General features: G+C 35.3%; 1 protein-coding gene across 1 annotated transcript in view; it reads right to left on the bottom strand.

The window, feature by feature from the left end:
• Positions 1-24,226, bottom strand: part of LOC123660209 (A-kinase anchor protein 9-like) — a 50,871-nt gene extending 26,645 nt beyond the window's left edge. The window contains exons 1-7 of the mRNA XM_045595309.1: positions 24,003-24,226; positions 22,698-23,765; positions 21,333-22,057; positions 19,317-19,446; positions 17,805-17,945; positions 12,733-12,825; positions 10,592-10,651 (exon numbers count right to left, since the gene is read on the bottom strand). Of these exons, the coding sequence (XP_045451265.1) occupies positions 10,592-10,651; positions 12,733-12,825; positions 17,805-17,945; positions 19,317-19,446; positions 21,333-22,057; positions 22,698-23,765; positions 24,003-24,047 (2,262 nt within the window). The 5' untranslated portion in view covers positions 24,048-24,226. The remainder of the gene's footprint in view (positions 1-10,591; positions 10,652-12,732; positions 12,826-17,804; positions 17,946-19,316; positions 19,447-21,332; positions 22,058-22,697; positions 23,766-24,002) is intronic.
• Between the last annotated feature and the right edge of the window lie 2,127 nt (positions 24,227-26,353).

Here is a 26,353-nt window from a genome sequence, read left to right as displayed (position 1 = left end):
TTCGATATAGTTTCACAATTAAAACTACTACTTACAATAAAGTCCGTCATTTTCTATCACAATACACTTTATCAATCACAATTAAAAATATTAAAATATTATTTAAGAAACCAACACAAAATCGTCACAAGAGACACGTACACTGGTGAGCAAGCCATACTAATAAAATGAACATCGTTTGACCCTTCCACCCTTATCAGCTGCTGATTGTGATGAAAACAAACAAATAAGTGATACAGAATTATGGACTTTATTACTATATACATAAGGAAATCGTTAATGACGATTAGCAAATAATGTTTGACCTGATTTAGAAATTAGTTTTTGCCATAGAATAAATGTGTTATTATAATTAATTAATTATCTATGTCATTATAATATAAACAAACAAGAAAATTTGTAGATGAATTATCTATAAAAATAAATAAAATCGGAGTGTCTGTTAGTAATATTAAAATAACCGCTTATTTTACCAAGTAAATACTTATGGATGTATACACGGTACATATACCAAAATAACATTTACATTTTTTGTCTGTCCGTTTATCTGTTTGTTCCGGCTAATCTCTGAAACGGTTGGACCGATTTTGACGGAAATTTTGCTGGCAGATAGATCATGTAATAAGGAGTAACTTAGGGTACTTTTATTTTAGAAATTTATTTATTTTATAACTCTGCGAACTGAACAATAACTTTTTTGTTAAATTCCACGCTTCACGCTTCACACGCACGCACGCAAATCAACGATTGAATTTACAGTACATTTGAGGGCATTTAATGCAATTACATCGATAAACGATTGACTGTCATAACTGAGTATCGGTAAACATTATTTGGGATCGTCCGTTATTTACTTACGTAATATTTTTAGCAACTTTTTAATCTCCATTTATTTTCCAATATTTCATATAGCTTTAGAAAGTTCTTTTTTAATAATGTAGTTTCCTAGATTAAACTTCAGCCTGTAATATCCCACTACTGGGCATAGGCCTCTTTCCCCATGTTGGGGAAGGATCAGAGCTTAATCCACTACGCTGCTCCAATGCGGGTTGGCGGATATATTTCCTACTATGAGTAAAGATCGCTATCAGGTGTACATGATAACAACCGTGACCGACGGCTTAATGTGCTCTCCGAGGCACGGTGGGGAGACCCACAAGGACTGCACAAACACCCAGACCACGGCAAATACCTGTATGGCCAATACAAATGTTTGTCATGTGCGGGGATCGAACCCGCAACCGCCAGCGCAACAGGTACAATTCATGGCATTTCCTAGAAAACTATAAATTAAAGTATTTTCTAAAACATAGTAAGTAACAACAAAAAGTTGTGTAAAATATGTTAATATCAGAATATATTCACTTAAGCATAATATGATAAGTGGTTGGTTTTCGAATTTAGTACTATAGTTATATAAAAAGCTACTAGGCTAGTTGCAGATGGTTGAGAAGCAGGATGTCCAGCAGTGGACTGCAATAGGTTCAACTCTATTGTACTCAATAATTGAAATTTACTCTAACTTATATATTAATCAATATTTTAATTTGCATATTTATTTTCAATATAAATTAACGACTGGTCTTAGCAACGGTCGCGAGTTCGTGATCTTGTGACTAATGTTTCTATAGGCGATATATCGTACTTGAGCGAATGCGTTTAAGTTCCGAACCCGACGTAGAATTCTACATTACACCGACCATCTAGTAAGAGATATTTACGAAAAAAAAGTTTTATTATTATTATATACACAATTGTTTCGAGACGGCGTGGTGTGAAACCGGGTCAATCGCGCGAAATATGTCACTTGTTTTGGCAGAACGCCCGTCCATGTCGTCTTTATTTCAAAACGAGTGCGTTCACTTTACCGATGAGTTTATTTTTTAAAGTGGGACCATACGTCAGTCTTAAGTGGAACCTGCCTACCGGACACTCACAACATTAGAGGAATCGCAGGTGCATTGAAGACAAATAACACCACTATATATATTATCAGATATTAAATAGTTCTGCACGTCTAGACATCTGCAACATTAGATCAGTTGCACCGCAATAAAAAAAGGTCTCTGTGCACTGAACGCTTGAAAACCTTTCTTTAGGGGCAGGGTTATATTGGATGCAGACAGAAATGCGATGTTAATACAACATTTAAAATCACTAAAATTAAACGTGACAACTTGACAACGAGACGCGGTGATTATTTTTAAAAGATAAACGTCTGAGGTCGCTATCATATTAGCTGCGTGAGTCATAGACGTCGTTGTTTTTCTTTTTTTTTTATCTTAAAAAAAAAACAATTCTTTCATTGACTGTGGTAATGATAAAATCTATAAATATAAAACGATTGATTTCTTGTCTTTTAATGTTATATTTATTTAGAAATTATTTTTCTAATTTCGAACTATTTAATAATCGAAATTATAGGATTTCGTTCTTTGACGAGATGATAAAATGTTTATGGATCGACTTGAGATTTAATACCAAATCTTTAATAAAATTAAATAATTCAGCGTAGACTAATATGTCAACGTAAGTAAAATCATGTAGACACATGAGAAAGTCTCATATAAGGTAAAATAATAGCTTCATCATAAGAAATAAATGTTGCTTACGTCTGTATCAAACGATTAAAATCAACTGGTAAGGGTTTATAATAATGACTTCCGTTATTATTTTCGTGAGGATTTCATTGAATTCTAAGGACAGCTGTAAATAGCTTGATACACAAAGTAGTCACACTCGACAATCCTCTATGAAATCAGTAATTTCAAAAAACATTTTATTAATTTTAAAATGGTATTTCGTCCATGTTAAAATGTTCAGGATATCCTAGTCCTGTATTGAAGTAAACTTACCCGGTTTAAGCATGGATAACAATTGCTAACCGGCATCACTTTTCACATTTTAAACACACACACAACACCATAAACTCTAAACAACACTTTAATCGTTTTTTTTTTTCAATTTTTTACCGAACAATCAAAAAAAATTCCAGTCTAAATAATAGACAGCGTGACTTCACGTGTCTCAGAGCATTCGAAAAGAAATCGTCACAACAACTGAAGATTCGAACCTTGCTCCACTTCAGAGATTCGAGGGAGAAGGGAACCTCGCCTTTATTAATGATAAAATTTTTAGACACTGGCGCCTGTCCAAACTATGGGCGTAGGTTTAAGTGACTATATAACGGTCACTTTCCACTACTTGATTAAGAACTACACACTAATATAAAAGTTTTTTGATAAATACGGACAGTTCAATCTTTCTTGCTTTCCAAATAATAAAACACATTTGGTAGATGAAAGTGAGTTAACCTAGATCTCGTCATAATAAATGCTGTTGAAGATTCAATTTTAATAAGAAATTCGACTTTTATATTTGGTCATAAAATTATCGAAATTAAATTTTTTTAGTTTTGTAATCGGTATGAAAGATTGAGATGATTACGTGACTAAAACTTGGGTGTTATATTTGAAGACTATTAGGATTCATTTTAAGATCGACGAAACATTAAAAAAAAAGCTTCTCGTTTGATTCTTCTTTACCAAAGCACGGTTCGAATAATCGTGGAATTTGATTTGAATCGTTTGAACTTTTAATTGGAATCGTTTGATTTTTTTGCTACCTTAACTTTCTTTTATTATTGTCGGTTTTTTTTTTATTTACTTGTATTATTATTTTTGTAAATGACATTATCTTGACTTTCGTTAAGTGTGTATATCACCTTATGACGAAATAAATGTTTTCATTTCATTTAATTTCAATTATATACAATCCATTACAGCCGACTAGAGAGCGTAAATATTTTTACGATTTCATAACGGTTTTAAACGTACAAGTTGTACGTATCTTTATTTTCACTTAAATTTATTATGTATTTTCAATGAGCAATAAAATGCATTTAAAAGTCATATCGGAAAGATCCTGTTCACGACACTAAACGCTTATTGGCCTGATTATTATTGACTTATTCGTATTTATCGCTAACTTTTAAAACATTCGTTCCAGAACAAATATTAAAGCGTAAGAAAGTATTTTTTATACAGTGCAAATGCGTATTTAGTAGATGTTTGCGAGTGGCAATTGGGCTACTCGACCTCGATACTTTTGGCAACTTCGAGTGTTCCGGGTGTAATGTACTACTGTTTATTACAAACATTTTAAATAACAGATCTAATAGACTAACGCAAAATGTCACTGCTGGGCCTCGTTCGAGAAGGATCAGAGCTTTATCAACCACGCTGCTCCAATACGGGTTGGCGGATACATTCTCTACTATGAGTAACGATCGCTATCTGGTGCACATGATAACAACCGGGACCGACGGCTTAACGTGCTTTTCGAGGGACGCTGGGGAGACCCACAAGGACTACACAAACACCTAGACCACGGCAAACATCTGTATGGCCAATACAAATGTTTGTCGTGTGCGGGATCGAACTCGCAACCACTAGCGCAAAAGCCACAAACCAGTGCTGTAACCGTTGCACCAACGCGAATAGACTACTTAATACTATTTTCAAGTAAAATTATGTCCACCCAGTCATTGATAATGTAGAAGAGGTCAATCTTACAGCAATGTCCTGTTAGAGGTTTGAGTCCATATCCAAGAATAATAACATGTCGTATTCGACATGACTCGAAACATAATAATTAGACACTTTAATTTAGCAATTTTGTTAATGTTATATAAAAGGCGTAACACTACTGACGCTTTTATATACTTTCCAATTACGGTCTTAGAAAATAGCCCAATAATTGAATATACGTGGAAAAAACTTGCGGCCTACTTTCTCGGCCATTTGTTAAATTCAACTGATTCATATATGAAAGAATCTGCCTGTGAATGTCCTAACAATGGGAAAAGACCTTATTTTTGAACCGACTTCAAAAAAGGAGGAGGTTACTCAATTCGACCGTATATATATATATTATTTTTTGTTTTATTCGACCGTAAATATTTTTTTAATGTATGTTCGGAGATAACTTGTCATTTATAAACCGATTTTGATAATTCTTTTTTTGTTGTAAAAAAGATATCCCCGGTGTGGTACCATGATAAGGAAACCAGGATCTGATGAAGGGATCCCAGAGAAATCGAGGGAAACTCTCGAAAATCTGCATAACTTTTTACTGGGTGTACCGATTTTAACGATTTTTAATTTAATCGAAAGCCGATGTTTATCATGTGGTCACATTTAAATTTCATCTATATCTGATTACAACTTATGGAGTAATCTTTGATAATGCGTATTAACTTGACTATTTTTTCGTCTACCTACGTTGTATTACTTATCGATAAAATTGAAGTTGGGTTTTTTCGTTTGCCTGCAAACACAATTATTGTATATTTTTTTAAATTCACTTGATTCATATATGCAAGAATCTGCCTGTAAACGTCCTAACAATGGGAACAGACCTTATTTTCCATGGAGGTTTGGCAAAATCCGCAAGGACGTCTATCTAGATCTTTAAATCACATTTGTAAAAATTCAAATGAACCCGAACGGTAACAGAACAAGGTCGACGTACTACGATATATATTATAAAACCATTAAAATATAGCTCAAATCGAAACAATATTTACACGGCCTTATTACGATCTCTCTTTACAATTTTATAATAAATGGGTCACGTATTTTTCACTCGTACACCAATCTCTCGTCCCAATTCGTACCCAATATTTATTACCAAATTACGCCATTCGAATTCACACAGTTTACATTGTTACGATTCGTCGATCATCACTAGCTTATGCTTTAAGTCCGAGTTTTTGAAGTAAAACTTTTTCACGCACGCTTGACTTGGATTGTAAGCTTGTGAGTGCGTGGCGAGAGCGTTACGAAATTTGTGATCGGGAGTTAGTGAAGAGAGAAAGACAGAGAATTACGTTTCGTAAGTATTACTTCAGTCGTGTGTCGTGTGGTCTAAAGCACACTCGTTTTTTCATATTTGTCCCACCATACATTTTAAATTTGGATTTTATTTTTAAAATTTATGGAAACAAAGAAAAAGACAAATTTGAAAGCCGTTTGTTTACCTATAACCTACTTACATTATAAAGCTGAAGCGCGCTAATCTCAGGAGCTGCTGGTCCAATTTGAAAAATTCTTTTAGCCATTTATCGAAGTACGCTATAGACTATTTAATATTTTAGTACCTCTTTTTTCTTAAATTAACGTGATTGAAACCGTGGAGCGCATTTAGTGTTGTATAAAATAGTTATAGTCTAGATAGAGCTAGAGAAAATAGTGACACATCAATGCAACTGATATGTAAAGGCGTACTCATATGAGAAAATTAAACCAGTAATATTACGAAAAGAAATTTTTCTGCAGATTATTTTAAAATTTTAACCTTTAACATGAAGTAAATCTTTTCTGCGCGAGTTCTATGAAGTTGGGTATATTAACCATGGATTCGATGTTTTTAAAGTGTCTTCAAATTAATACAAAAAATAAGAGCGAATTAAAATTATGCACAATAGGCTTGCACTGTGTCTTAGATATACGAAACGTAACTGGCTATGAGAAAAAGAGAGAAGGAAAGTGTGTGCTCGCACTGAAATTAACTGAGGTAGGGCACAGCAGGAATTTCCTGCTCAAAATATGGAGCGGCCCGACTGGGGTAGTACCTCGACCTTACAGAAGATCACAGCTAAATAATACTGTTTTCAAGCAGTATTGTGTTCCTGTTGGTGAGTAAGGTGACCAGAGCTCCTGGGGGGATTGGGGATTGGGTCGGCAACGCGCTTGCGATGCTTCTGGTGTTGCAGGCGTCTATAAGCTACGGTAATCGCTTACCATCAGGTGAGCCGTACGCTTGTTTGCCGACTTAGTGACATAAAAAAAACCTCTCTCTTTTGCTCCATTCGCCTCGCCCTATCATACTTTTCATAAAACTCTCGCATTCACCAACTTAATACCCAAGTCAAGCGTGCGTAAAGAAGTTATTGTTCAAAAAATAGCTTATCACTGGCATTCTCATCAAGACTTGATTACTTCTTTATCTTAGCACAAATATTGTAGTTTATAATTACTCAAATGATTTCCATCTCCATTCTGATAACTTCAAATTTGACCAATAAAACATTCCGATAAACCGGTCAAAACTAGAATAAATCTAGATTGATTACTAATATTATTGAGTTTAAGGTTTGTATGTTTAAAAGCGCTAATCTCAGGTACGACTGCTTTTAATTGAATAATTATTTGTGTTGGATAATCCATTTCCCGAGGAAGGCTAATATAATATTTCTATATAATATTTCAGTACCTTTTTTATTCACAAATTAACGCAGGTAAAACCGCGGGTTACAACTACTTTTTATTATAATAAAAAATGAATTATTTTCTTAACATTTTTTAATATCATATCAAAAATCTGACCGTGTCGGTACTCTAGTCAATTAAGCTATGGAACGATGTACCCGCTAGATCGAAATTTTTGATATGATGATTTTTTATATTCGGTCTAAGCGACCGTGGCGTGGCGTGGAGGTGGATTTTCTTATTACTAATTGAGTTTACACTTTAAAACAATATGAGAAGTGACTGATCATGTGAAACAAATGACGCTGACGGTATGTAGTACATGTAAGTAGGTAAATTAAAATGAATATAGTGCAGTTTCATCTGAAGATAGAAATACCAGGACCAAAACGCATTTTACAATATATAAAAACCGCAAACCATTCTAAGTTCAGCTTATGATTTGATAATGCCCTTCACCTTGGAACAAAAACCTGTAAATTGCTGCGACTGTATAATTACCTGATAATTTTTCACATCCTTACCTGTTCTTATTGTTGTAAAAAAATTATAAACATTTTTTTGTGGTGTAAATATTTGTCGACTTTCATTTTAATATAGGTACGTAACGAAAAAAAAAAAAAAAAAAAACGATGAGTAAACTGTAATTTGTGTCAGATAAATCTGTGCGATCAATGTTTGTAATGTGTTTTTCAATTTACCGTTAGATGGCGTTTAACGGCTGAGAAGTAAACCATTGAAGCGTCAATAGACACGGCATCAACTTCAATTAGGACGAAAGGTTTGATTTGTAGGGATGCTCATACACTAATTGAAATTCTTGTTCTCAAATAATAAAAAAAACGACTTCAATCTAAATCGATAAGTATAGTTCAGTACACATCTATATATTAATACGTGAAGCAAAAAATCTGTACCCCTTTTTACGAAAATTGCGAGGAGGGAGAAGTGTGAAATTTTGCACACTTATAATTTATATAGAGAAGGAGCGCAGAATGCTATTATTTTTTTAAAATTATACGTAAAATATGCATTAAATTAAAAAAAAAACCATTACACACACTACCATGAATTTGAAATACACACGCTTGTGTATACTTATGTATACTCTTTTGTTTATTGTTAAAGTCTGACGTAAAATTGAGAACCGATTATAGATTATTATAGTTTATCTATACTGAATGTCAAACATGACAATAACAAATTCATTAAAACCCTAATACTAACAAATTGAAGTCAGTAAAAAATCTACAACGCTTTCTAACGGATAACAGACATCCCAGCCGGCCTAGCATGCATACAACGAGATATCTCTTGACGAGAGAGAGAGATAATGTCTACATCGAGTATTTTCTCGATTACCCTAACATGCGCACTACGAGAGACAAAATTCTCTTCCGAAGACTTCGCCTTGTCGAGTAGAGAAACATTATCAACTATAATCACAACTGAATATCATTCTTATTTCTTATGTCGTAAAGTTGAATTTACAAGGTTATTGACCAATTTCAAACGAGTGACACATGTTTTATTTAACAATGTTCTCGGCCTTTTGGCTAAGATAAAAAGTGTATATCTAATTTAAAAAATCTAATATGGAAAATAAAACGGCGTAAGTAAATGAATTTAATTATATATGTAAAACAATATGCTCGTGTTGTGCTTTATATCTTGTCGCACATTAGATAATTGTAATTCTATCACGCATTTTTTTTTTTTTTTTTTTTTTTTTTTTAAATTTTTTGAATTTTTGAATTTTTTTTTTGATTATTGGTTTTATTTTTATTCTATTTAATTTTATTTTTAGTTATTGATTTTTTTAATATAATTTTGTTTTGTTTTTTATTCTGAATGTTGTCTTGTCTTGTTGTACTAACCCAATATGGACTTATACTTTGGTCTGAAATAAAGTATTATTATTATTATTATTTAGAATAAGAAGCAGCAGGGCGCAAATACGTTTTTTGTGTCATTATATGGCACACTTCACTCGACTTTTCGCATTTCCCGCTCTTCGTATACCGAAATTATATAATTATAATAGGGAAACGCCATGGTATACAAAAAATAGGCACCCGGTTTTATTTATTTTTTATTTATCGTCTTTCTCGTCGATAATATTGAAGACGAGAAGTTTCTCTTCCTAAAACGACAAAATTCGACAAAATTACGATGTCATGTTAGTTTCCGTAGAGATAAATATCACAGATCACTAAAATTTAATGATTATCTCTTCTTGACGTAACGAGAAGAGTATCGCGTGCACGCATGTTAGCTACTGTAGACATAGAGAGATAATACGAGAAAAGGGGTAGACAAAATTTTGTCGTGGCGCGCATGCTAGGCCTGCAGGTACATGCTAAAGTATGAGTGTGAAAGTGTAAATGAGAAAGTACCCTCGCACGTTGTGTACTGCCATAAGCGCTAGTTACCTGCACCTGGTCCTGCAGCTCGCACAGCACACAAAACGAGTATCCTAAGTATGTGTAGTAAATAAATAAATATCTTATAAGATACACACACGGTCGTCTGTTCCCATGGTAAGCAACATAATGCTTCTGTTATTGGTAACAGATGACTGCTACAGCAATTTTTTTTAACAAGTGTAGAGTTTGTATAACTGTATTACAGTATGTATAACTGTTTTAGAGTGTGTATAACTGTGTTAGAGTGGGTATAACTGTGTTAGAGTGTGTATAACTGTGTTAGTGTGTATAACTGTGTTAGAGTGTGTATAACTGTGTTAGAGTGTATATAACTGTGTTAGAGTGTGTATAACTGTGTTATAGTGTGTAAAACTGTGCTATAGTGTGTAAAACTGTGCTATAGTGTGTATAACTATGTTAGAATGTGTATAACTGTGTTAGAATGTGTATAACTATGTTAGAATGTGTATAACTGTGTTATAGTGTGTATAACTATGTTAGAATGTGTATAACTGTGATAGAGTGTGTATAACTATGTTAGAATGTGTATAACTGTGTTATAGTGTGTATAACTGTGTTATAGTGTGTATAACTATGTTAGAATGTGTATAACTGTGATAGAGTGTGTATAACTATGTTAGAATGTGTATAACTGTGTTATAGTGTGTATAACTGTGTTAGAATGTGTATAACTACGTTAGAATGTGTATAACTGTGTTATAGTGTGTATAACTGTGTTAGAATGTGTATAACTATGTTAGAATGTGTATAACTGTGTTAGAGTGTGTATAACTGTATTAGAGTGTGTATAACTGTATTAGAGTGTGTATAACTGTGTTAGAATGTGTATAACTGTGTTGAGCGTGTATAGCTGTGTATGAGCGTGTCAGTTACCTGCAGCTGTTCCTGCAGCTCGGTCAGCAGCTCGCGTCGCACGCGCTCGTCTCGCGCCGTCTGATGATACACGTTAGTGTTAGTGCACACCGGCATGCTCCGCGTATTAGAGGAGGCGCGGGGGGTGTTGGAAGAGTTGGCGGGGAGGGGAGTTCGTAGAGCTGTTTGTAAGATACGCGCTACGTTTTGTAGATTAAAAGTTTGGACTGATTATGATTTGCGTTGAAAATTGAGCTGAACCGGTTAGAAGTTTTCACAGATGATAATGAGGCACAGATTATTTCTCCCGTGTTAGTGAGAAGAGAAATTGTTACGCATAAAGATAAGATCTTTACAACTTTAATAACATTAAAAGCTCAAGAGAGTCAAAAAACAAACAAGGCAATTTATTTATTAAAATGTAGGCTGGTCCTCTTGATAAGTACGAATCAAACAAATCGTTGCAAATATAATCACGTATATTTTACAAACAGCTCGATAAAGATAAGATTATTTACACAGAAATTCAATTCAATAGAATTTGCACAAGTATAACACAGAGTAAAGAAATTAATTAAATTCACATCACCAAGGAAAATCATGCAAAATGAATAAATGAGTGAACTTGGATGTTGAAGTCTTTATAAGTTTATATAACTTCTTTTTTAAATATACATGTTGAATACTTTTTATCGCGATTTAGCCTGTAACATCCCAAGGATTAAATTTTAATTCACCACGCTGCTTCACTGCGAATTGGCGGATATATTCCCTACTATGAGTAACGATCGCTATCAGGTATTTATGATAACAACCAGGACCAACGGCTTTATGGGCTCTCCGAGACACAAATAAAAATGTCCGTCCCGACCCGGAATCGAACTCGCAAACCTTCGGCGTTTTAGGCGATTAAACGCACCACTACACCAGAGCGGTTGTTAATGATTTTTATTTCTTTAACTGTGCTTGTGAAAATTTTATTGAAGTGATATTGAACATAGAACACCAAATGATTTAGAACAAGCTTTTGTTTGGGACAGACTGTTAAAGTAACACCGATATATTTACAGTGAAAACATTTTAGTATCGGAGGATAGTAACATTAAAAACATGTACAGTCAACAAGATGTTATCGTCTAAAGTCAAACAATTGTTTTGAACATTATCTGAAATATATTCTAACACTCTTCAATATTTATTTGTTACCTTGTAATTATAGCTGTTTGTCTTGTAACTGTGATCGACTTATTTTGTAATATTTGAGGTAATCCGTGGTAAACGGTGTTGGTATTACGATAAGTACTTTTTGTATATATACTGATGTTGTTGATACCCATTGTAATACTGTTTGTTTTCCCAAATAAAGAGAAAAAAGAGAAAAAAAAAAAAAAAAATATTTTGGTCATTAATAAAATAAAAACTTTCACAACATTCAACAGCTTGTACTTAAATATCTTGTACTAGTCGACCCGTGCCCACTTTGTTGGGAGTTAATTATTTTTATGATGCAAATATATAGTAAAGTTTTCATCTCGTTCGCATTTCTACGACTTGATTTACATGTACTATTATTTTTGATTGAAAATATTAGCCTATATCACTCCTGAATAGTGTAGCTTTCTGTTAGTAGAAAAAATTTCATGATCGGATCAGTATTTGCGAAGATTACCCCCTACAAATAAATTAAATTAGAAACTTTAACTCTTTATAATATTAGTATAGATTATTTACATCACATACTCTAAGCTTCCCCTCAATTTAACAACTCAAAAAGAGGGATGTGAGCTTTATATACACTACACAATAGATAATTAGCAAATATACCTTTAACTTTTATATATTTCAATACATATGTCTCTTTTTGTAGTAAAATTTCTTTACGCACGCTTGACTTGGGGAGTGAGCTGGTGAATGCGTGACGAGAGCGTTACGAAAAGTGTGACCGGGCGAGGCTGAGATATAGATGGCGCTAGAGAAGTTTTACTTCAGCCGTCTGGTCTAAAGCACACTCGTTTATATTTCTTCTTTTTCATGAAAATTAGTTATCTACAAGTATATAGCTTCTCATATATTTTCAGTATTCTTAACAGCATTCAGCTCTGTTGACTGTACATAAGCAGGAGGGTAGATGCAAGTGCACTGTGTAGCAATATGCGACTGACCTTCTCCAACTCTGAGTCGATGTCCTGCTGGTACAGCGGCTCTACTGTCTCCGTATTCGCTACTGTCTGTATGTGTGCTTTTAGTTCAGTTATCTGTGGATGAGGAGAATAAAAACTATTTTAAGCCATTCTTATGTTCAAAAACGATTCGATTATAAGCCGTTAAATTTAGAACAAGTTACTCGATATTTTCGATATCATCAACAGAGATCGATCGATAGAATTTAGTTTTTATGTTGCCGTACTCAAAGGGTTCCAACGAAAAAGTTTTAAGAACTAACACTCCACTGTCCGTACATTCTTCCGTCTTATAAAATATCTTGGAAAATGTAATAGATCATTGCAGCCTATACAGTCCACTGCTGGACATAGGCCTCCACAAGTTTACGCCAAAAATAACGTGAACTCATATGTTTTGCCCATAGTCACCACGCTGGGCAGGCGGGTTGGTGACCGCAGTACTGGCTTTGTCGCACCAAAGACGCTGCTGCCCGTCTTCGGCCTGTTTATTTCAAAGCCAGCAGTTGGATGGTTATCCCGCCATCGGTCGGCTTCTCAAGTTCCAAGGTGGTTGTGGAACCTTGTTATCCCTAAGTCGCCTCTTACGACACCCACGGGAAGAGAGGGGGTGGCTAAATTCTTTAGTGCCGTAGCCACACAGCAAATGTAATAGATGACACCAAGAAATTCTATAAGGGCAACCAAAAATAATGAAAATAAAAGGTAGATATTAATTAACAGTAGGAGTTTAATTTCAATGCAGTATTTTTGGCTCAATCTTAGTAAATCCTACTTCCTACTAATGTTGTTACTAACATAGTTTTATAAGATCATTGTTACTAACACTTTTTATGGACAATTTTTGTCTGAAATAAATGATTATTATTATTATTATTTTTCTTTTTCTTTTTCTCTTCTCTTGTTAAGAGAAGGTAATAATCTGCCATACGGGCCTTAACCAAGTATGGCGGATGGTTCTGCGTTGGAGGTGATTGTCGAGGCGGTCAGAAATTTTCGAGTGATACGGCAAGTGTTGAGAACTGTTGCTTTTTGTAAGGTGTATGTAAGATTGGTAGACATGTTAAGAATTTTTAAGCTGTTAGTAAGAGTTTTAGGTATGATTCCAGTTGCGGAGAGTACAATGGGAACAATATGAACAGTGTCTGCATTCCACTGTGTTTTAATTTCTATTGCGAGGTCCTGGTACTTTGTTAGTTTGTCCGATATGGTTGTTTGAATATTGTGGGTATTAGGAATAGCAATGTCTATTAGATAGACTGTTTTGTTTCGTTTGTCATGAAGAGTAATATCTGGTCTGTTGTAATGTACTGTTCTGTCCGTTAATATAGTCCTGTCCCAGTAAATTTTGTAGTTTCTGTCTTCTAAAATTACATCCGGTTTGTATTTGTAGTATGGTTGTTTTTTGGCTATGAATTTGTATTTATGTGCGAGTTCTTGGTGAATGATGGATGCTACTTGGTCATGTCTGTGTTTGTAGTCAGTCTGTACTATGCTTCTGCAAGAACTAGTTATATGTTGTATAGTTTCAGGGGCACTATTGCAATGTCTACATGAGTCATTAGTCTGATTGAGGTCTTTTAAAATATGTTTCCTGTAATTACGTGTAGCTATTACTTCGTCTTGTATCGCTAACATGAAGCCTTCGGTCTCAGGGAACAGTTCACCCTTCCTTAGCCATTCGTTCGACTTATCTTTATCGACGTGTGTTTGGCATAGGTGGGATCGGTGTCTCCCGTGGAGGGGCTTTCCAGCCCAGGTAGCGATTTTTTGTTTTGGGTCCGTTAGTTTTTCGTTAGTCTGTGGTTGCCTGTCATGTAAGTTTAGCGGTGTAAGTTTAGTATCCTTTTCGCTTGCATGCCTGTGTAGTGCTGAGTGTTCTGATTTAGTGTGAAAGTATTGCCGGAGTGTAGTTATTTGTTTGTTGTGTAGGTTATGAATGTCTATCAATCCCCTTCCTCCTTCTTGGCGTGGTAGTGTGAGTCGTTGAATGCAAGATTTTGGGTGGTGTTTCCTAAATTTTGTGAGCTTAGTATGTATGGTGCGTTGTAACTTTTGTAAATCTGTTTGTGACCAGTTAATTATTCCAAAGGAATACGTCAGTACAGGGATCGCGAAGGTGTTTATGGCTTTTACGGTGTTCCTAGAGTTTAGTTCAGATTTCAAGATGAGGTTGAGACGGTGTTTGAATTTTGTGGTGAGATCAATTTTCGTCTGTTTCTGTTGAATCTGTCTAGATTGATTGAAGCCTAAATATTTGTATGTACTAACTTCGTTCATCGGTTCAATAGTTTCGCCAGTATTAAGTGCATATGAGTTGTGTACAAGTTTTCCTTTTTTTACAGAGAGAATTTTACATTTATCAACACCGAATTGCATGTTAATGTCTGTGGAAAATTGTTGTGTGATGTCAGCTAGTTTAAAAAGATCACTTGCATTACTTGCGAATAATTTGATATCGTCCATGTACATGAGGTGCGATATTGTGCTATTTTGTTCATTATTCAGCTTGAACCCAAGTTTGCTGTGGTTTATAAGGTCTGACAATGGGTTCAGAGCCAGGCAAAACCATAAAGGACTAAGGGCATCACCTTGGAATATTCCACGCTTTATATGAATCGGTTCAGTAGTTAAAGATTGATTTATTTTAAGTTTAGTTTGCCAATTTTGCATGGCGACTTGGAGAAATGATATTATAATAGGGTTTATTTTATATATTTGTAAAACTTTAAGTAGCCAGGTGTGGGGTACGGAATCGAAAGCTTTGCGGTAGTCAATAAACATAGAATGTATATCTTTCTTTTTCTTATACGCGTGATTTAAGGCAATTGCGTCCAGGGTTAGCTGCTCCTTGCATCCCTGACTGAATTTTCTGCAGCCTTTTTGCTGTTCTGAAAAAATGTTATGCTCAGCAACGTGTTGATATATGAGCTCGCTTATGCAGCCGGTTAATATTTTGTAAAATATCTGAAGACAGGTAATGGGTCTGTACTTGGCTGGGTTTTGTGTGTCGCGGTTGTCTTTTGGTAACATGTATGTTATTCCCTGAGTTATGAATGTAGGCATTGTGTCTGTTGATTGGATGAAAGTGTTTAAATGGCTATGAATGTGTGAGTGAGTTCGTGTGAGTTTTTTATACCAGTAAGCGTGTAAATTATCTGACCCAGGTGCTTTCCAATTGTGCATGCGTTTTAAGATATTTTTGAATGTGTCTACCGGAATATGTTCAAACCTCATTTCAGGTGTATTTTCAACTGTTCTACTGACTTCGTCTATCCATTCAGCATTTTCGTTATGTTCGACCGGTTGTTCCCAAATCTGACTCCAAAATTCTTTTAGTGTTTCAGGTGTTGGTGTTTCGACTCGTGTACTGTGGCGTTCCTGTGGTGGAGTGGAGATGTTCCTGTAGAATGCTTTTTCATTGTTTATGAATTTACGGTTTTGTGATTTGCGGGCTGTACAGGCTAAATACCTTTTAAGTCGGTTGGAAACTATGTTTAACTTTTGTTTTAAGGTGTCTAAAAAGTGGCTTAATTCGGTGTTTGGATTTTCGTATTGGGCGTGGGTTTGATATTTGCTTTTTATTTGTTCTATTGAATCAACTACTTTGTAACTTCTGTTTCCGTTAATATATTGAGTTAAGTGGGCTATCTCAGATCTCAGTGTTTGAATTTTATCTTCTAACCTTTTTTGCCACGATGGTTTCGTTTTTCTGTAGCTATTACCTCTCTGTCTGTCTATATTAATTTTAGCACCATTACAGATCGCTGCTGTGTACGCTGCTATGTAGATTATTGCGTGTAGTGTGTGGAAATCTTGCTGATTATTCAAATAGTCGGGAAGAATTTTCGAATCTATGTATTCTACTATCACTGCTAGTTTTTTCGAAGTTTTCTGTTTTGGTATAAAAGGTCGAGATGTTGGGTCGGTATTGATAAATTTTTCTGTCGCTGATATGAATTGGTCTTTTATTTTCTGTGCTAGGTCTTCCTGTATTTTATCTGCATTATTATTAGAATTTAGATTAGGGAGAATATCTTTTTCACTGTGTGTTTGAGTATCAAATGGGGCTTGTACATTAGTTGAGAAATCTGGTTCTTCTGTTTCAGTTAGTGGTGTGGTCATTATTTGTGTCATTTGGTAATCTGTCAGATTTTCAGTTTGGTCCTGTCGTTGTTGAGGTCGTGATAGTTGTGCTTCTACTTCATATCTAATTTGTTCTATTCTTTCTTGTGGTATCATTTTATTGTTGACTATTGCTCTGCGTTGGTCTGATAACCTTTGTTCTATTATTAATGTTATAAACGCGAAAGTTTGTATGTATGGATGTATAGATGTATGGATGTTTGTTCCTCTTTCATGCAAAAACTCATCATTACAGCCTATACAGTCCACTGCTGGACACAAGTATAGGGCACAAGTATAGGCCTCCACAAGTATACGCCAAAAATAACGTGAACTCGTGTGTTTTGCCATGCGCAATAACTACCGAATGGGTTTAAATTAAATTTTACAATAATATAGCTTATACATTAGAATGTCAAATAAGCTATAATTTTTAAAGATAGTGTGTGAATTGTCCAAAATATAACGATAATTGTCAAGTAAATCGGAAAAAAATCTGCCATCTGTGAGCTATTCTGGGGTACGCTGCAAAAACTGTAGTGTTTACACGTATATAGTGTATAAGAGAAATGTTTACTTTAATTAGTCCTACAAAAAAGTCCGCGACAGCATATATCTACCTTTTTTGAGTAAGCCATTATCGCAAAAACAGTGAACCATAAATACAATAAAAGTTGATAATATATTTATAGTGCACATTTGGTAGTAACAGATTGATTTTTATGTCACAGAATTAATTTTGATAAATTTTAGTATAAAGATAGATATTGAGAAGATAAAAAGGCTACTCAAAGTACTTACTAATACTGCGCAGACGAAGTCGCGGGTACTAGCTAGTATAAATATAAATATAATAAATATATCATGTTAAAGAGAATTTTCGTGAAGGAGTACGAATTTCGCTTAGCCTTTAATCACATTATTAATACCTGTTCTTCAAGTGACGCGATGGTTTCTTTATGTCTCGCTTGAAGCTCATTTATGTATGCGATGTGTTCGGCTTTGATATCTTCCAACTGTTGTTCCAACTGCTTGTTCGCTTGTTTCAACGTGTTGTCTATAAATGTCGCCTGCGAAAATTATTATAATATTAATATGGACCGAATCATTCTCAAGATATAGGGAATAGAATAAAATTAATATAAGGTAATTCCTATAATGACCATGATCAATTCCTGCACCATCATGGGGTGTTGCACAATTAATCCACTCAAACAGATCACCGAGAACTCGAAACTTGGGCTACCTTACTCACCATAGGAACACAACACTACTTAAAAGCATTATTATTAAGCTATGATCTTCTGTAAGGTCGAGGCACTTGCCCAGTCGAGCTGCTCCAAATTTGGACCGAAATATTTCCTGCTGTGCTCAACTTTAATAACTCTGCGTAAATGACTCTATCTAGCGACATCTATCTCGCGACATACAAACTTGAGAAAATGACGTATCCTACATCGCGCTATCAAAGTTATCAGAGTGATTGAGTATATAGAACTCGACAACAACCGTTGGGGCTTCTGACGGCTCGCACGCGCCTAGGCGCGTAGCTGACCGTCCGTAAGCCGTCTCAGCGCTCCGCATAGCGCCTCCTCCACTCCGACGACGCTCTAAGCCGAGGTGCGATCTCGCTAGGAGACACCCTTAGGGCGTGCATTTTTCCCCCGAGCCCTCCCAGAGGGCTCCCCTTCTTCCTTCGCGGCCGGTGTCTTTAGTACCCTGCCCCTCTCACCGGTGACGCTGTAAAGGCCGCTAGGACCAAAACTTCGAGAAAAAAAAAAACAACCGTTGGGGGCAGTAGCCCGCCAGACACAACACCCGTCTGGTTGGAGGATCCTCCCTTTTCGACGGTGGATAAGGAACTTTACAATCTGTTCCTCCACATCCCCAAATATCTTTTTTTACAAACTTTCGTAGTCATAATATATGTAGGGTAATGGAAATATAAGCATATAGTTTAGTACGGGTTACCCACATTCAGCGATGTGATTGTCTTTGCAAACTAATAACCGGACGTCTGTACTTCTGCCTATATATACTCAAAATATTATATTGGGGTCTCTCTCAAAGATAGGATAAGAAATGAGACTATTCGCGAGAGAACGAAAGTAACCGAGATAGCCCACAGAATTAGCAAACGCAGTGTGGGACGTCCTCTGGCCCGTTGGACCGACGATCTACGTAAGATTGCCGGTGTCGGCTGGATGAGGATTGCGGAAGACCGGGATGTCTGGCACGAACTTGGGGAGGCCTATGTCCAGCAGTGGACTGCGATAGGCTGATAGTGTGTATACTCAAAATAATCTTAATGTTAGATCGACTTTCATTGAATTTGGTTTACCTCATGACCTTCCCTCATATGTCGTCTCTCACTCAACCGTAGGCTGTACCATATAAGTTTATGAAATGAATAAATAAGCAGTAGGGCTTCCTACCCGTACCTCGGGCGGCAGGGCGGGGTCGGCCGAGCGGGCGCGGCGCGCGTCCCCGGCCGCGGGGTCGGGCTCCGCGCCCGGCTCCGGCGAGCCCGCGGACGCGCACACGCGCTCGAGCCACACCTTCTCCGAATAGCTACGAACATTCGTCAAAATACTGCTATCTTTATATGTAACTAGCTGATCCGGCAAACGTTGTTTTGCCGCTAAACGTTATTAAAAAAACACGGGTCGGTGGTAGAAGGGTGAAAATTTGGTGTAAAAAAATTGCCAAAAAATTAAAACAAATATTTTGGGGTGGGCCACCCTTATAACTTAAGGCGTTAAAAAACATTTTACGACTGATTCTCAGACCTAACAAATATGCACAAAAAGTTTCATAAGAATCGGTCAAGCCGTTTCGGATGAGTTTGGCCCCTAACACGAGATTTTTATATATTAGATTCACTTATTTATTCACAAGCCGCTCTGGTGAAATGGTGCATGTGAAATGTCGGCGGCGCTTAAGCACCGACGGTCGCGGGTTCGATTCCTGCTCGGAGTGGATATTTGTGTTTATACAAATATTTATTTTCGGTCTGATTGTTAGTTCTTGTGGGTCTCCGCACCTTGCCTCGGAGAGCACGTTAAGCCGACGGTCCCGGTTGTTATCATGTACACCTGATAGCGATCGTTACTCATAGTAGGAAATATATCCGCCAACCCGCATTGAAGCAGCGTGGTGAATTAAGCTTTAGACCTTCTCCTACATGGGGAAAGAGGCCTATGCAAACCGTCGGTGTTTTGGGCAATTACTCGCACCAATACACCAGAGCGGTTGTTATATCAACGAATTAGTAAAAAAAAAACTCCTATTTTACAATAAAGCAAAGATTCTTATTAAAAATATTTTCGTCGAAGGATCTTTCGACTTAACACGATTATATTCTTTAGCCCTTTTATCGCCCACGGAAAATGAGTAATCTCTTTAAAAGGTAAAAAAGAAACAAATGTGCTACTCCGTATAAAAATCCTTTTAAATAAATTTTAAGAATAAAATGACACGTCTATCATCCGTGTAATCTAGGAGGTATCATAATAACCATACACTAATATGTGAACTTGTGAATCAAATCGACCCAGGTAAACCGACGTAGATTAACCTTGCAGTTTGGCAAGATTACCTTGTAGCCGATTTCAATAAACCACCTTGAAATAAATTTCTGATACAATCTTATCGACTTCAATTTTATCTATACTAATAGATACTATTAAGAGGAAAAAATTTGCATTTTTGTTCATTTTTTACTCAAAAAACAGCCAATCGATTTTAAATAACAATTCTTTGGCCAGAATGTTACGTTATCACTGCATGACGAGCTATATTTTAAGGTGCGAAAACGGCACAGTCAAAATTGTTTAACACCAAAGCCGAAATCTAGTATCTAATAACCTAATAAGCAAGGTTAGAGATAGCTTATTCAGATGAGATATTATAATTTATAAAAACCGTCTGTTAGACCGAGTTTGGTTTAGCAAAATCGCGTGTTTAATCGCTTCATGACCTGCGACCTCTAAGGCTATATTTAGACAGATCTACAATGTTTTACGTAAGCGTACCGTAACTTGCCTGTTAAATTAACCGTAACTTGTTACATAATGGTAAACAATCTCAAACTACGATACTTTATACTGATAAACTACTCACCCTTTTATCCTGGATGGCATAATGAAACATATTTAATTAGTATTTATTATCAAGATAGGTAAAAGTTAGCACACGTTTATACAATTAACGAAATAAGGTAGCTTTTAATATACGCGTAAGCTTTTTTACATATTTGAAAACCATTGCTAAGATTGGATTTGGAGGGGAAGCAGATATTAAAAATTCTGTGCCCAAAATTTAAGCAGAAATTAATAATTTAATTCCAAAAAGAACAGAACTGACATTATAAGGATAAACAACATTTTTTTTGTAATATAATTAACAAATGTAGAAATACAACTAATAAGTCGTCAAATAAAACAAGAATTGCTCACCTGCGTCCCAAATCGGAACATTTCTTCTCGAAATACGTCCTGAGATTCTCCATTTCCTTCTCGTGTTTGACGTTCAGCTCCTGCCTCAATTCGTCTATATCTACACTACCAGCTTTTACCGAGGACAGGAGCTCCCTCAGTTTCCTGGTTTCCACCGTATAAAACTGTTTGTCCTGCTTCATTTGCGTCTCCATTTCCTTAATATCAGTATCATATTCTACCCTCATTTTACCGATTTCGTCGCATAGCACCTTAATAATACTCTCCCTTAACTTATTTCTCAAATTGTCTTCTATATACTCCTCGAACTTATTTAACAACAACGTCAATTTATTCTCGAAGCCCGTTTGAAAGTCTTCTGACGATCCAGAAGATCTCAAGTCCGATTTCGAATAGTTTACCAATATTTCCTCCCTGTCCATATCTTTTTCGCCATTTGAACTTTGAAGCGACGCGGTCCCGCTCATGAGTGCTGAGTAAAATTTTGTACTGTCATCTTTCAGCATGCTCTGGTATTTCATAAAGTCGGATAACTGAGCCTTGATGGTGTCGTGGTCTGAATGCGAGCGCTCGGCTGTAATGTGTTGTAAGTTTTGTACTTCGATAGTGAGGTGCTCATTTTCGTGTCTGAGGTCGTCTCGTTCGCGAACTGATCGCTGTAATGAGACCGTTAGTTCTTCGATTAATTGGTCACGCTGTGTTATAGCCTCTTCCAAGTGCACAAGCTGAAAGGACAGACAAGCGAATGTTACATTTATGTACAGGTAAAGTAAGCAAGCGCATATATACTTGCTTTCATTTTTCATGACATCTTTTTTAATAAATTGAACATCCTTGAAAGTAACATTGTACGGAAAAATAAAAAGCAACATTACCAGTGATGCAAAAGATTATAGCAGTTTATTTAATAAATAAAAATTGAAAAGTACGAAAATAAAATATGTGTGAAAGTATTAAATCTGTATTTTTGTGCTTTTAACTACCAAAAACATTGAATTACTGTGTTTACATTTTTATTCTTCATGCAATTATTTAATATATTAAGGAAAAAACCTACTAGTTAAAGTACAATAATATTAAAACTTAAAAAAATTTATGTAACAAAACATTTAATAATAGTAAATATGGAATATTTGTATAATGTTGATAAAACAAATATTTAACATTTTGTTATCAATTTAATTGTAAAAACTTCAATAATTAGTATTAAATAAAATGAACACTATCGATTTTATTGAATACAGTTAACAATAGAAGCTGTGTGAAATTTAACACGATATATAAAAAATATTGTGTGTAGCATGCAACATGCAATTATCAATCAACACATGCAGATCAAGCCCAATGTTCTCAAATGACCAATACCTTTGTGTGATACTCTTCACATATTGTTTTGTAGTCAGTGCTTAGGGTACTAAAAGACATAGTGTCTTCTGGTACAAAAGATTTAGGTGCTGTACCCGTGCCGTCTTTGATTTTCTCTTTTGTCTCATCTTCAACAGTCAATTCTTCAACTAAAACATCTTGTTCAATTTTGTCACTCGCTGAGCCCGCGGACGGTGTCAAGGAAGTTTCTATTTCCTTCTTTGGTGATGGCGGTTTATTATCAAATACTTCCTCGACTTTGACTCCATCACTTGCAACAACAAGACACGGCGACAACAAACTTTTGAAAACAGGCAATGGTTCCAAGTTCGGACCAATAATTGTACTGCCATCGGGTGGTGGTCCAAAAATTATTTTAGCAGACTGTAACGGGTACCTTGGCGCTGCTTGCCCTCTAATATCAAGTTTTATTATTTCTTCTGATCCAGAACTGCACTGTCCCAGAGAAACTGCTTCATTCTCATTAGATAAATTCAATTTTTCTTCTGAATTCTCATCTTCCTGCTTTTCACTTGATTTGTTGCTCAAATTTTCATTTAAAGAATCTTCATATTCACTTCTCGGTGAATCCTCAGGTGTTTCATGTTTGTCTGATGAAAGGGATTTACTTTTTTGTACATCCTTGGATGTGTCAGATGACAGAGCAAGTATCACTGGACTTTCTTCACTTATATGAACATCTGACTGGTTAATATCTAGATTCCATGAACTATGTTGACTTATTTCTTGTTGATTAGGGCTAGCGCTCTCTTGTTGTGATACAGGAATACTAAGGGAATCATTTTTTAATATGCATTCATTTTTTGTTTCAACATCAGGTAATGTGTGTTGAGATTCTGACTGACCGGATTCCGACTCCGTGACTGAATATTCCACTTTAAATGGTATATGTTCTGATATCGACTCTGTTCCACTTGGATCTTCATATTCTTGTGTATGTCGCTCTTGTTCATCTTGCACCACAATCGTTTCAGGGTTCGTATCGGTCTCTACCACGTTATCTACTGTGTGGATTTGCTGTGAATGAACGACATCCGGAAGGACATTCTAAAAATATACAAAAATATAAATAAATCCGAATAACTACATTGCGAAAGAAACGAAGTGTACCCGTACTTTGGTAAATTAATTAAATAATCAGTATTGTGTACCCGATATAAAGATAAAAGTAACTGATTTAAACATTTTAAATATCGGAAGTTCCTACCCGTGCGCTCAAAAATAACTTTCGCGCTCGTATTGAACGTAACACCACTTACATGTACCAGTTAAAAGCTAGCTTACCTTGATTTCAGTTGACTGCGATAAATCTTTTTGGGGTTCATCCATTATTTAATAAATTCATATTAAAATCGACACTGTAATTCATAAAAGTCACTATACCTGTCGTCAAGACGACGTTTTTTCAAACAAAATACAACAGTCACAACAGAACAACACAAGCGCCACGGCCATTTATAAACAAATCCGTTCCTTTACTGTTTGTGAATTTCTTTGACGTGCCTATTGTGAATAGTAACGTAAATTTGTACCAATAAAATAGTAATGACAAGTGCTTACACTTGATTTTAAATAATGTTTTAAAATATACAATTTTATCATAAAATGTAAGTAATATGTTATTCAATAAATGAAACGATCACGAGAAAGTTTACCACATTTACGTTAAAAGAAACATAATTACATTCCAAAACGTTTTAAAGTAAAACAAGAATTTAAATTTTCTACTCGATTTCTGGTACAATTTATTAAATTATGTACCCAAGTCAAAAAAGATGATGACGTATATATTGAGTAGTATACGTTGAGTATTTATATAATCAAAAATAAAAAACTTGCCATTTATTCTATTTCAAAAAATAATAATTAGGTACTTAGTTTTGCTTACGTAATACTTGGGTGACCCATACTCGTAGTAGGCAAATTATACCCTAACCGTAAAGATTTTCAACTGTGTAATTTAAGTGCATTTTTCGACTTGTAAGCTTAAGAACATCGTATTTCTAACAAAATACTAACGTAAAGCGATAGCTGTAGTTCCAGTCATGTTCACAGATACAATTTAATAAAAATGCTTTATCCATAAAAAAATATCTAATAATTTACGCTTACGCTTCAGCCTGTAATATCCCGCTGCTGGGCGTATGCCTCTTTCCCCATGTATGAGAAGGATCAGAGCTTAATCCACCACGCTGCTCCAATGCGGGTTGGCAGATATATTCCCTACTATGAGTGACGATCGCTATCAGATGTACCTACATGATAACAACCGGCACCGACGGTCTAACGTGCTCTCCGAGGCTCGGTGGAGAGACCCCACAAGGACTGCACAAACACCCATACCACCACAGTTTAATTATTTAAAAAAAAGGTAAAGTCCACATTCGCTTATCTGGAACCTAACGATCCTTTTTGGTATCCGTATTAGCAGATGTTTATCTTTATTGCTTCAACACACTACTCTTTTATTTACACTTCTCTTTTATTTATACAAGAACAGTTCCCAACAACTCTTATACGAACTTTCGCTTATGAACATTTTTTTTTTTTATATTCAAACGGTAACCGGAGTAAGAAGTTTCTTACAAATCCATCTTAAATTAAAGCTTTTTAAATTTTGTTTACTTACCTTCGATCGATAACTTTTGCAGGAATCAATTGATAGCAGTAAAAATCCTAGTATAATATTAAAATCAATATTGACGATTCGTTAGCGCAGCAGCAGCACTGTCTCTTGCGCTGGCGGTCGCGGTCGATCCCCACTCACGACAGATATTTATATTAACCATATAAATGTTTGTCGTGGTCTGCGTGTTTGTGGTTGTGTATTGTGTGTGTTTCCGGACACAGAAGAAAATCCTACTGGATTCCGTTGAGTGTGAAGTGTTTATTTATTTATTATTGTGTATTTTTTATATTTAAAATAGGAACTATTTTAAAATAAACACAAACATGTATGATACAACTTTATTACTATTTACAAAATACATAATATTCTTTGAGAAAAACCTCGCTTGACACTTTCGTGTAAGCGAATGCACAATAAAAGAATTTGCCAGTAAATTAATAAAGGCTAAAAGAACATTTTCTTTCGATAAATGAATACGTCAATATATTTATTTTCTTTTTTAATTTTCGTAAATTCTGTTTCAATTTTTTTTGATACCGCCAAAACAAATTATATCAGAATATATAATATACTTAATTTTATAATTAACATACCGAACATTGTGCGTATGTCGATATTTCATACGTTTCTAGTTAAAATTACTTCCTGGGCCTGTTTCGTCAATTGTGGATAACGCTATTTGACGGATGACGATACAGATAGGCTTTTACAGGGGGAGGTAGAATAGGTCAGCTGGACCCGTTTTTTCCTTAATTAATAAACTAAAACTTAATTTTAGCGAATAGGAATATCTCATAAATATAGTAGGATTCGATGGTAAAAAAGAATAACTTCTTGCTGACGGATACTGTCATCCGTCAAATAGCGTTATCCGCAACTGATGAAACGGCCCTAATGTCATTCAGTTTCAGTCTTTTACAATGACACCTCATCTCTAGACACATACACAAAAAAAAAGTTACTTTTTGTAATATAAAATATCTTTGAAATAAATAAAACAAATGTA

This window comes from Melitaea cinxia, chromosome 15 (assembly GCF_905220565.1).
Source record: "Melitaea cinxia chromosome 15, ilMelCinx1.1, whole genome shotgun sequence".
Lineage (NCBI taxonomy): Eukaryota > Metazoa > Arthropoda > Insecta > Lepidoptera > Nymphalidae > Melitaea > Melitaea cinxia.
The sequence above is the reverse complement of the archived record's forward strand: the minus strand, read 5'-3'. Positions and strand labels throughout refer to the sequence as shown.